Source organism: Fringilla coelebs (assembly GCF_963513975.1).
Source record: "Fringilla coelebs genome assembly, chromosome: 15".
Taxonomy (NCBI): Eukaryota; Metazoa; Chordata; class Aves; order Passeriformes; family Fringillidae; genus Fringilla; species Fringilla coelebs.
Window position 1 is genome coordinate 9,518,170 of NC_140041.1, and position 12,393 is coordinate 9,530,562.

The window sequence follows — 12,393 nt, forward strand, 5'->3', positions numbered from 1 at the left end:
CTTGCACTCCCATGGACCGGTCCCACTCGTCCGGTTCTCCTGTACTAAGGTAATCAAATTTGATGCCAACATGGCAGCTGGGATTTCCTCCCTCTCTCCTGTCTGCACTGAGATTTTCACTGGTTTCAACTCTTACTGGGATGTTTTTTCCAATCAAAGTCTTGAAGAGTAACTATTTCATATGCTTGTTCTCCTGAAGTTGCGTTAACAATTTTGTAGCTCCGAGGTGAGCCAATTCACCCCTAAAATTCAGGTATTCACACCTAATCACTCCAGCAGGATGCTCCTCCAAGGTGGGAAAGCAGCCCTGAGGTGACAGCTCTGCAGCACTTTGGGGGACTCAGGGCAGGTGATGGGATTTAACTCTGCAGAACTCATAGAAAACTCACAGAGGCTCTGTCCTTCACTTCAAAACATCTGTTAATTCTACTTGTGTGCTCATCATCGAAAGGCTGCCTATATTTTTCCTTTCAGGTTTGTGAAAATAAGCACCGGTGAATGAAGATGAAAGAGAAATGTTGCTGGTTTCTTCCCTGGAGATCGTATTTCTTACTTGTTGCATAACTGCTTATTTTAGCATCAATCAGCCAAGCCTTTGTTGTGCAGACAATTCTGTCCTTTTAAAGGATTTGTGCAGTATTGTTTCTTCCAAAATGCTTTTTTTTGTTGTTTTTATTATTAGATTTATTTCCTCTCTTAGCAAATGCCAACTGACAACACCCTGCAACACCCTGTCAGAGCTCTTCATAAGTGTTACATAAATGTCATACTATGTAAACTGAGTGTTGTATATAACATATACATGACCTTTCTGGAGAGCCATCCATCAGGTGCTGTGTGTGCCACGTTTATGCATTTGTACACAAACTGTGTTTAAGTGTGCATATATGGTAGCCAAAAATCTCTTGAGGGGAGTACTCAAAAAGCAGAAATGTCCAAAGTCTTGTCAGTGCAACTTCATCTACACCCTTTTGCTGAAGCAGAACAAGACTTCAGTTGCATGTGCAGATCCTCTTTTCCTTCTGCAGGGCTGTGTGTGCAGTGAGATGGTCAGCGAGGGGCTCAGCAATGCCTATTGTTCAGCACATGAGCCTAGGCAGAGCACATTATCCAGAGCATTATTCACATGTCTGTTCACTTTTGGATTTCACAGCAATAGAGAATACAGCTCCAATGTTCCTCCGTGCAGTTTTCAAAGCAGAGCAAGGTGCTCATGTTCTGGATGGTAAAAATCTACTGAGATTGCAACCAGGCATGCTGTGAACCTTCTTCAGAGGTGTACTCCAGAAATCCTGGAGAAATGGCCCAGAGGGTGGTAAGGCTGCAGCATGCTGCACAGGACCAGAGCAGGGACCTGCAGGTTCCTCAAAAGACAGAATTATTAATTTCCTCATGACTTTTTCTATAGCACTTTCCACTAGATTGCCTCAGTGCTTCAGCACCTTCATTAATCCTCCCCAAACACTCATTCTGAAGATGGGTCAGAGTGACACATGGATGGATTAAGGTCAGTTTTGACTAATTCAGGGTACTCCATCTGAAAAGCATAACGTCTGCGTTTTCAGAGCATTTAACATGATACAGCACTTCATACATGCAAGCACAGCACCCACTGCTTCCAGCTGCACAAAGATGGATGTCAGCAATTCAGGCTAAAGGCTTCCAGCCACGCACCACAGTGTGGGCAATACAGCCATCAGCAGCCAAAAGTTTGGGTTAATGACTTGTAGTGTTACACAGCCTGTGGCAAGGGCATGGAAAGAATCTGCTTCTTTGGGAGAGTTTTATCCTTTTGTCACAGTCTGCCTGTGTCCTGCAGCCCTTGCATCTGCTCCTTGGGCAGTCTTTGGTTATGCAGGTAAGATGAGAACATGGCCAAAATTTGTTTCCTTTTTGACTTACAGAGCAGATCCGCGCTGTGCAGGTGTCACAGAGGAATCAGATTGTGACAGTGTAACTAAGATCTGCATTAGGGGATGTGTGCACAAGAAAATCTCCAGAAATTGGTATGGAATGCCTCACTTTGGACACCTCTCGTGTCCCGACCAGGTAACACAGTGACCTTCACAACATCCCTTAAGGCAGACTGTGCTGTTGATGAGGTGGGATCTGCAGGCAAAATCCTGTCGGGGTCTTAAAGACAGGGGCTGTGCTCATGAATCCCATTGCTCTTGTAATCCAAGGAAATGCTTTTTAGTCAGTAGCTGATATTTCCTGCTCCATGGGGGGCTGCTGAGAGGGCTCTGAGCACCTGAAGCAGCAGGTGCCCCAAGAGCAGCATTTTGAGAGATTTCAGCTGCCAGAACTGGACATGTTTATTGCTCTGTGGTGAACTGCTCTTCAAAACCCAGTAACATGACTAATTTGGGTGGATTTATCTAAAAGACCAAGGCTGCTTCATGCCAAATTCCAAGACCTTATTTCCAGTGTTAGTCCTAAGAACCACAGCAAGCTCAAGAATGACCAAAGTGATGCTCTTCCCCTACTCTGCTTTCATCCTTGGAAGTGCCAAAGGACTTGGAACGTTCAGAAAACATCCAACACAGACTGCCAAGGCAGAAAGTTACAGCCTAATTCATTCAAGTTTGGTAATTTATAACAAGCCACAACAGGGATGTAAGTTGGGGAGCATCTGGCTATTGTAGCTCTGGTTCCTAATGGTTTATAATTGGTAAATCCCAGTTTTAGGGCTGACCAGCTTAATGAATCAAAAGAGATGATGGCAGATTGTCGCTGAAAGAGAGTCTTTACCTTGAATTTTAATCTTCTGCAGCAATGGTTTAAAACAGTGCAAGCCAACTTCTGTAGGGCCCCTGGGAGTTGGGGTAGATGTATGCTGTACATCCAATTATTATTATTATTACTTTAATTTAAGAAGCCGTTTCTATCCCGAAAGCACTGCTGTCGTTGTTTTTAATCCTGTGGAAAACAGCTGGCAACAGGCAGCCCTGAACCACCCAGAGCCCACAGCACTCCTGCGGGGAGCGCACAGCAGGGTCACCCCGCGCGGAGTTGCCGCGCCGCTCCGCACCTCTCCGCGGAAACTCTGCGAAGTTTTTTTGGGGGAACACACACATGCACATACACGCGCGGGCCGGGGGGGCTCTTGTGTTGCCGTCGCATCCCCAGCCCCGCCGTTCCTCGCCCCTCCGGAGCGGCCGCGGTGCCGGCGCGGAGGCTCCGCGTCCCCCCCCTCCGCCCCCCCCGCCGTTCCCACGCCCCGCGGCCGCGGAACTTCGCTACGCGGGTGCGGGAGGGAGGGAGCAGCTCCGCACCGCGGCCCCCGCCCGCTCCGCGATGGGCAAGAGCCGTCTTTTTGACGCAGGAGAAATGGCAAATTTTAAGTACGTCATTAATATGGCGCCAAAACCCTTTTTTTTTTTTTAAGTATAAGCTTATTTTTTTTATTTATTTTTTTTTTTTAAGGTTGGCGAAGCCGCCCCGTGTACGCGTGTGCACAGCGCGGAGAGGGGGAGCGGGCGGGGGGGCGGAGAGCGTGAGTGTGTGCGAGTGTGAGTGCGTGTGCAGGGCCGGGCTGCGGGGCGCCGGGGCTGCGGGCGAGCGGCGCTGGGGCTCCGGGCAGCGCCATGGGGCCCCGGCGGCCGGCGGGGGGGTGACGCGGGGCGGGCGGCGGCGGCGGCGGCGCGGCCCGCGATGGGACCCGCGCTGCCCGCACCTGGCCCTGCCGCGGCGCCCGGGGAGGGGAAAAGGCGAAGAAATTGAAGATTTGGGGCGGCCGAGGCGGGGGGGGGGTGGGTGGGGGGGTGGAAGCACCGCCACCATTATCCGTCCCCGCTCCGAAAGTCGCTTCCCCGCCTCCCTGCCGGAGCCGGAGCCCGGGCGGCGGCGGGGCGCGGAGCGCCGGAGGAAGTGCGGGGTGAAAAAGAAAGAGAAACAGGCGGGCAGGGCTCGCCCGGCCGCGGCGGAGCGGCCATCTCGGCTGGGAGCGGGACCGCATCCATGGAGTTACCGGGCGGGCGCTCCTAAGGAGGGCCCGGGCGGCGCGGCCCTGGCAATGACACCGGATTGAGCCGCCGAGGGGGCTCTCCCGGCCGGGGACTGCGGGAGCATCCCCCGCCCCCGCCTCCTCCCGCCTGTCACCCCAGAGACCGGCGCAACTCCGGGCGGACACTCCTGGCCAAGGTAAAGGCTCGGCGGGGTGGCGGCGGGAGCGGGCTGGGTTTGCAGCGGATGGTTATTTTGCAGCTCCCCCTGCTTTTGCTGTATATATGTCTTTTTTTTTTATTTATTTTTTTCCCCCTCCCTCCCCCGGCTGCCGGGCGGGGGATGTGCAGCATTCCCGGGGCGGATGGCGCACGGTGGTCACTCTCCTTTGGAAGTGCGGGAGGGAGGCGGCGGGGACGTAAACAAGAACTTTTCAAGGCTCGGTTCGCCGCTTCGCCCCTTTATTCCCCGAATTAATGACTGCGGCAGCGGCCCCGCGCCCTGCCCTGCCCGCCGGGAGAGGAGGGGACGCCCCGGCGCCCCGCGGGGCTCGGGCGGGCAGCGGGGGCTCGGCGGGCGGCAGCGCGGGCCGGGCAGCGCGGTGGGGAGCGGAGGGGCCGCGGGCGCGGAGCGCTGCGCGGGGCCGGGATGGCGGTGCCCGGGGGCGTGGCGGCTGCCGGCTCCCGCCTGCCCTCCCCTTCCTCCCCCCTTCCCTCCCCACCGCGGGGCTTTCCCCGCCGCCTTCCCCCGCCGCACCGCGCCGCTGGGTCCCGGGGCTGCCGAGACCGGAGGCTCCGCCGCTCCCCCCCACGGCATCACCCGCGCTCGGAAACATCCCGCGTCCCCCCGCGCCGTTGTCCCCCCGGGCCGCCCCTCCTTCTCTCCCCGGCCACCTGCCCCCTCCCCGGGCTCCCTCCTGCATCCTTCGGGGAAGCCGGCGGCGCCCCCGCCGCGCTCCTGCCCCTTCCCCACCTGCCGAGCCGCTTCCCGGCCGGGATGCGGGGCTGGGAGCGCCCCCCCGGCTGCCCCGCGCCCGGGGTGGGAGCAGCGAGCTGGAAGTTGGGAAGCGCTGTAAAGGCGGGAGGCTGCTGGATTGTCAACCTCGATCGCAATTAGGGGAAAATAAATTTCTCTCTCTCTCCGTACCTATACATTTTGAGCGCTTTTGGAGTGGGAAGAGAAGGATGGCATGGCGTTCACAGGGAAAATTCTCAGTGCCTTTCTCAGCCCCCACAGTGAAAATTGTTTTGAAGGGCTGAAGCCAGGACCCTCCGACCGCTTGGACAGTTCTATGAGGAGGTTTTGCCTGGGGGGGAAAAAAACAATTATCTGATCTCAGCCTTCTCCCCAGGGGTCAGGAGCCCAGCTTTTAGGAATGGTGTTTGACCTTTAAGCATTTATTGGCTACTGGGGTTAAAATAAGCTTGAGATAGGAGTAAAAATAGCTTGTAGAAAGGTTAAATCGAAGGTTAAATTTGTTTTTCTTAAGAAAATTGGAACTGATGTTAGAAAATGTAGGCTTGGAGCAAAGGATGGAGGGTACACGTTAGGGGGTCTGTAGGCTAGGAGATGCAATTCCTTTAAAGTATTGATGGCTGTTGATAGTGTTTGACAGCCAAGTTCTGAAAGTTGGTGGGTGGGTGGTCCTTCAGACCAGCTCTGCTCTTTACCTTCCTGTGGGTTTTCATCTTTCACGGAGGTTGGAGTGTCTGTAGCTCCTGTTGATTTCCGCTGAGTTTTTGATACTCAGGAGACCTGCAGGATGGGGCAGCTGGCTGTGGGCATGGAGCTGTGCCTGGTGTCCCTTCTCATGCCCTGTGTCACTGCCTGCACCTTCCCCCAGGAAGGCGGGGGTGGCCCCAGTGCCCTCAGTAACCTTTCTGGTTACCTGTGCTCTGTCTGGGCTGGCTAAAGAAAAAATAGATTATTATAAGGTAACGAGTCAGAAGAGGCAAGTTAAGTTACAAACTTGAGTAGTAAAGAAAAAAAGCCCCTTGTAGGTGTGGAGAAAGGCAAAGCACAGGAAGTAAACGAGGGCTTGTTTTGTTTTAAATTGAAATGAGATTAAATTTTGCCCTGGGGAGCCAAGACGGCAGCGTTGGTATGGAGGAGAGGAGGGATGGCTGCTCCTCACCTGGGCACCTGAGCTTTTGCTGGAAAGCTGGGGCTGGCAGCAGCCTGTAGAGGAGGCGAGGGACAGACGAGCCCCGGCAGGCAGAGACAGGCTCCTGCTGCCCAGAAAATGGTTGTTGTAGGTACCAGGATCCTGCTCTTTGGCATTTACACTTTGCAGGTTACCAGGGAGGTCAGGAAAAGCTTCTCCCAGATGTAGGGGCTGAGCACCACGATTTGCTGCGGGTCTTGTTGGCCCCGCTGCTGTGCGTCCATTGGTCCAAAAGTTTGTCCTGTTACTATGAAATTGGGGCTGTGCCAATTTGGGGGATGCTGCTGCTCTCTCAGAGCCTCCTGTAGCAGCACTTGGCTCCAGAATTCGTTCATGGGAAAAGGCAGTGGGGCGAGGACAACCCTCCCACGGCGTACGGACTGGGATGTTCCAGCCCTCCACCCTTTTTATTACACTTTCTAACAACTGGCTGGCGTTCCTAGACAGAGGGAAAAAACGCATTTAAGGCGGAGGGGAAGCGCTGAGGGGATGCGTCGGGAGCAGCCCCAGGGCTCGGTGTCAGCCGGCGGGCACAGGTGGCTCCGGGACGGGGTCCCCGGCGCGGGGTCGGTGGCCGGAGCCGTGTGCGTGCCGCTGGGGGCACTATGTTCTGTTTGTGTTCCTATTTCTGGGCTGGAAGAACAAACAGGGAAGTGGTTTTTCTGCAGTCTCATTGCAGCTCACAAACAGAGCACATCATTCAGCCGGTGTTGCTCTCAGCGTCAGAGGTGACGGCGCGGGGACCGAGCGCGGCGCATCCCTCAACCTGCGGGAGCTGGGAAGAGGTGATGACCAAATACTTTCCTTTTTTTTTTTTTTTTTTGCTGCAACTTATGCAGGTTTCTGTGCCTGTTCCCTGTAGAAGTGGGGAGCGCAGGAATGTATGAATTTCTCTATTTGCTTGCCACAATTCAGAATGGTTCGTTCTTGGAAACTGTGGAAACAGCCTCTGCGCAGGGTGCTGGGATGCCGCTAAAAATCTCCAAATCGCACGTGGAGTTGATGTGCAGAAGAGTTTGCAGGGAGCTGGGAAACATCAGGGGGTTCTCCAGAGCACAGGGCTGGTGGAGGGGTCTGCAGAGGAAGATTTCTGCACTAGCTGGAGGCTGGATGAGGCATTTCGGTTTAGTGTGGATGGGAGCGGGTGCCTGTCCCTGGCAGAGTGCCCAGCTGAGCTCAGATCTGGGCACAGGCATCTCCGTGTGCCAGCAGTAGTTGCCTTTACCTCTCCCAGGTTGCATGGGCTGGGCAAAATTACATTCCCAAGAGCTCCTCTCCAACCTTCCCCTGCTGTGAGGCAGGACCAGCCAGCCTGAGGCCATCATCTCCATTTTAACACCAATCGTGGTGCTAATTTGTCCAAGGACATAGTGATTTACATTTGTTTAGGCTGATGAAGGGCCATCATCTTCCTTGGTTTAGCATTTATCTGCCTTTCTCAGCTTTGAACAAAGACAATGCTAAACATGTGTTGGTTTGCAAGCAGTTCAGTTTTTGGTTTCCAGGCATTAGCCAGGGCTATGCCTGTGGATTTGAGTTGCAGACACTTCAGGGGGATGTTCATTTGTTTATAAAAGAAACCCACATCTGTTTCTGTTTGAATTTTTTAAGCAAGCCTACATAGAAACCTTTCACTTGGTTTCTGGCTCTGTAAAAACTAGATTTTGGGCCAAGTTTGACCTAACAGTGACCTTTTCAAAGTATTACAAATTTTTTTGGTATTTGTTTATGACTTTATTAATGATGCCATGTGGGGAATGGGTCAGTTAAAGGTGAAATTAACTTTTAATGTAAACAAAAGATTAATTTTGGAGCAGAGACGATATTTTGTGGGGACTTAAGTTGCTCAGTAGTTCACCAACTGAATTGCTCCTGAGAGCTTTTGGGAGCTGGAGCTCCAGCCCTGGGAGGGATGTGGGCAGTGAGCCCTCCCCACCCCCCAGCCACCCTCCATCCCCCGCGGGTGCCAAAAGGGTGGTGGGAGCTCAGCCACCATCAGACTTTATAACTCTGGGAAATGGCCCAATTACCCCTCTACAGTAAATTCCTCTCTTAAGTGCCATGCGGTTTACTACTGTTTGGCTGCTCCAGATGAGTCCCTCAGAGAGCAGCATCTTCTTAGCATGGCCGGGAATGTTACCATTTTCTGGAACGGCCTGGTTTTGGCCAAAACTTTTGCTCCTTTCAGGCACACAATACTTTGTGTGCCATCTCCTGCCCAGCCTTTCAGTGCTGCTGTTCAGAGATGTCTGTACTTCACTCAAGCCAGAATTTCATTCACAAATTTAATGCAGTTTGGTTTGGAGGATGCTGTCTTGCATCCTGCCAAACAGTGGCAAAAATGATTTACTGAAGTACAGATGCTATTTTTACCTGCAATGTGAACCACTTCTGTATGTGAATATCAATTCATCTTGTTACCTAGTGCATGTGTTAATTCTGCAGGCAGCTGTAGGACAGAAGCAGGATGCAGGGACCAAGTTCAGTGAGAGGGATGATCAGTGCATCTCCTCATTTATATCAGCCCAAACCAGTGCCAGCCTCCTGCTACCTGAGCACTGCTTGCAAACCTTTTCCCCTGCTTTGGAAGGAGAGTGATGTCAGTGATGCTGCCTTGCTGTAAAAGCAAAGACGGGAAACCTGGGAAATCTCACTGGCTATCAGTAGCATTCCTTTGCTTCACCTCAGGTGGTTTTATCCCTTCTCTTGGCTTTGGCTTATTTAATCTCCGTGATTAGGAACTCCAGAATCAATAAAAGCATTGCCCTGTTTTTGTGCTCCAAATGTCTGTTTGTCACTTCAGACCAGTAGGAACCAGTTTCAAAGGTTGAGGTAGGATTTTCACTAAAAGTAAGTAAGCTGCAGTTAGAGCTATCTTCAATTTCATTTCCCCCAAGCAAAATCTAATGGCTATTTGGAACAAGGCTGGTTTAATAACATCTGTTTCCCCTTGAATCACTGGGGAAAAGTATTGATATTGCCATATTCTTAGGGAGTGTTTTAAGTCACATTTTGACAGGGCAATGCCTTACCACAACACTGATAGTTAAAATGTTTAGGATATTTTGTAGTATTTTCCTTTATAATGCTGTGATAGCACATATATTGTAAAATACAGCTGTTACAAGGTTTTTATATGCTTATGTGGAACATCTCCTGATGTTTGGAGGGAAATGTCATGCTCTGGCTTGCTATCCCAATCTGTGTGCTTCTTGTACCTGCTGCAACCAAACCACACAAACTCAGTGTTTCATTATCATTCCCAGTTACCATTTGTGGAAGCAATAGTGGGTATAACATATGAACACATTCAGATTATTTGAAAACATCTCAGAAAGTACTAGAAAGATTTCCATGAGGTTAAGGCTGTTTTCTGTGGATGTATTCTGGCTTCCAGCCTGTTGGATAGTTGTCTGGTCCACAGGTAGCCCTTTCCATTCAGAGCTGCCCAAGCCCTCTATTGGCAGTCACGTTGGTCAGCCACCAGCCACACTGGTAAAATTTGGATTTTCAGAAGTTAAAATACCTTTCTTTTAATTTTTTTTTCTTTTTTTTCTTTTTTTTTTTTTTTTCCTGAAGCACCTACTTTGAGTTCCGAGTGCTTCGTTCCCAAGGCGCGAGTTCAGGAGAACCTGCTGATTTCAGACACTCCTGTGGCTTGTTCAAAGCCTCAGAGCAAATCAGCTGAGCTTGAAGCGGGTCTCCTCATCAGTGCAGTGGTACCCGCTGCTGTGATTCCGGCTCTGGGAGGATGGAGAAGGCAGGGCAGCTGAGCAGAAGCCGCTTGCCCGCCCCGGGAGCTCCGGCAGGGCAGGGAGCAGTGATGGGAGGAGCTTCCTGTGTGACAGATACTCCCGAGCTCTTAAAAGAAGTAGATAGCGGCTGAATGGGAAGATGAGTCAGAGGGTAAAACCCCAGGCTTGTGGTACACGGGGGTTCTCTTCAGCTCTGGGATGCTCGTACTTCCCCCTGCAGACATTCCGAGAGTGTGCAGTTTCCATTCTCCTGTCTTCACTTTGCAGCTTGGGCAGGTGGTTCCCAGGACATCTTTTCTCCCATCCAACGGCACCATGGTCCCTTGAGGACATCCCCCAGTCCTGTTGGTGCTTCCTCCCTTGGCAGTGCTCTTGCAGAGGAAGAGACATTTGGGTGCAAATCCTGCACAGACAAATTTCCATGCACAGCTGAGTGATCCAAATGCAGCCTCTGTAACTACTGGGAGTGGGAAAAGCCGGTAGAAGGACAATTAAAATTTTTTAAAAAATCTGTGAGAATTGTTTTCTTGCCTTTTTTTTCAGCCTCTGGGTAGTTGTCTGTCCTGAGGGTAAGGACTGACTGGTGCTGGGGTAGGAGGGTGTACAGATATTCATATAGCAGCGCTTTGGTGCTGAGATGAGTTTTCTGGACATGAAGTGTAATGCTCAATTTCTTTTGTTACAGATGGAAGAAAAACGACGCAAGTACTCCATCAGCAGTGATAACTCGGACACCACTGACAGTAAGACCTTTAATTCAAAGCTTTGAACAAGATTCACCTCCAGCAGTCAAAATGCTTGAATAATTACTTTACAAAGAGTGGAGGAAACTGCATTTACTGGGAAGTCTCTGCACAATGAATAGTGTGCAGGGCTGTGTTTGTCAGAAATGCAGCAGCAAGCTGATATCAATTTATTTAAACACTTGGCTGTGGCTCCTCTTAACTGATGAGAGTGTCTCCCTCGTGTGAGGAGTCTGGGCGAGGAGAGCTGCTGATTGCAGATCTGCTAACGAAGCAGCAAACACCCTTTGTAGATGAGTTGTCCTTTCCTGTGAGCCGCAGCCTGAGACTAGTTTGCTCTTGATTTGGGTTGTACCAGGGGAAAGGGAAGTTTTTACTGGAGTCAGAGTAAAACTGGAGCCGCATTGTTCCCTTCTTGCAAGCTGAAGAGTGATGTGGGAAAAGGGATAAGGCTCAAGCCAGCAAAATTTGCAAGCCCATGCTTGCTTTTCAACATCTACCTCACTTCATCCTCATTCAGGAAGGCACAGAAGCATGTGTTCAACAATAAACACGTGCAAATGTGCTGAATTTTGGCTATAAATAGAGCACTCTCCTCTCCCACTTATTCCAGGGTTTCACCCGCTGCAGACATACCGCAGTGCCTCGGTGTTCAGTACCCTCAAGGCACCAGCCTAATCCCTTGTCTGGACTCTGGAGTTTCTTACTAGTTGCTCTTGGTTTCTTACAAAAGTCACAGTAATTTCATCTGGCCCGTGCTGGGAATTTGCTCTCCACACTTTACAGGATCTGGCTGCTGGATATCCGAGAACGAAAGGGACTTTAGTAAAGACACTAAACTTCTGGGCTTTTTCCTAACAGGATGATGGAGAGATTACAGGGGGTTATGGAAAGGCTGATCTTGCTGGGTTTGGCTGCTGTTCCCACAGCTTCAGCCAAAAAAATTGTCAGTGTGAGTGGAGTTTGCACCACAACTGCCGACGGGAACCTGCTGTTCGGCTGCCAGCGGGGACCCCCATCCTGCCGGAGCCCAGGGGGCCTGGGGGCTGAGCTGTGCCTACAGAAAGTGTTTCAGCCTCTGTCAACACCCTTGCTTCTCGTAAAATGAAACATCTCTATCTCAGAAAGGAGTTTGTTTTGGAAGCCATGCTCCAAACTTCCCGTCTCCTAATCCCCAGATGCTCAAAGGCTTACGGAGCCGAGCTGTGCTCGCTGGCTTCCCTGCCTTTCAGGGGTAAGGCATCTTTAATCATGGTATTAAACAACATGGCCTTATCTCTATGGGCCTTGGATATTTATGCTGCAGGTGATATCTAAGCTTTTGACAAATGCTCTCCTGCAGGTTGGTTGTAAACAGAGTGGTGACCTTCTTTTTCATGCCTCTGCCAGGAAAGGGTAGTTGTGGTGTGTTTCCAAGCCTGTATAGCTGCAGCATCACGTTGTAGCTTGAGAAGAGGGGGCAAGGTGGAAATTAGTGGCTGATCTCTCCATGAAAGCTGTGGAGCTGCTGCACTCCTTGGAGCAGCTTGCTGAGTAAAGCAGCGTGTCCATGGGGCTGCAGCCTAGGGATGTCTGCTCTGGGCTTTGCACAGTCCTGTTATGCTCTGAAGTGTTATAAAGAATTTCATTTGTATGGAACCCTCTTCAATGACATCTGGCCTGCAACTTGAAAAAACAAGCCGTGTTTTGGGAACAGGTGATGGTCCCACGTTTGGCCTTCATTTTGCGAAGTACAAGAAAATGCACTGCAAGTAAAGAACACAGGTTGAGCTGGTGCTTCTTCCCC

General features: G+C 51.2%; 1 protein-coding gene across 4 annotated transcripts in view; it reads left to right on the top strand.

The window, feature by feature from the left end:
- The first annotated feature begins 3,082 nt into the window (after positions 1-3,082).
- Positions 3,083-12,393, top strand: part of JADE2 (jade family PHD finger 2) — a 73,960-nt gene continuing 64,649 nt past the window's right edge. For 2 of the 4 annotated variants that reach the window (XM_084215664.1, XM_084215666.1), the window contains exons 1-2: positions 3,739-4,143; positions 10,550-10,607. In XM_084215664.1, the coding sequence (XP_084071790.1) occupies positions 10,550-10,607 (58 nt within the window). In that variant the 5' untranslated portion in view covers positions 3,739-4,143. Of the gene's footprint in view, positions 3,345-3,738; positions 4,144-6,777; positions 6,895-10,549; positions 10,608-12,393 lie in introns of those variants that run through there. The other 2 variants (XM_084215667.1, XM_084215665.1) reach the window with 2 other exon arrangements.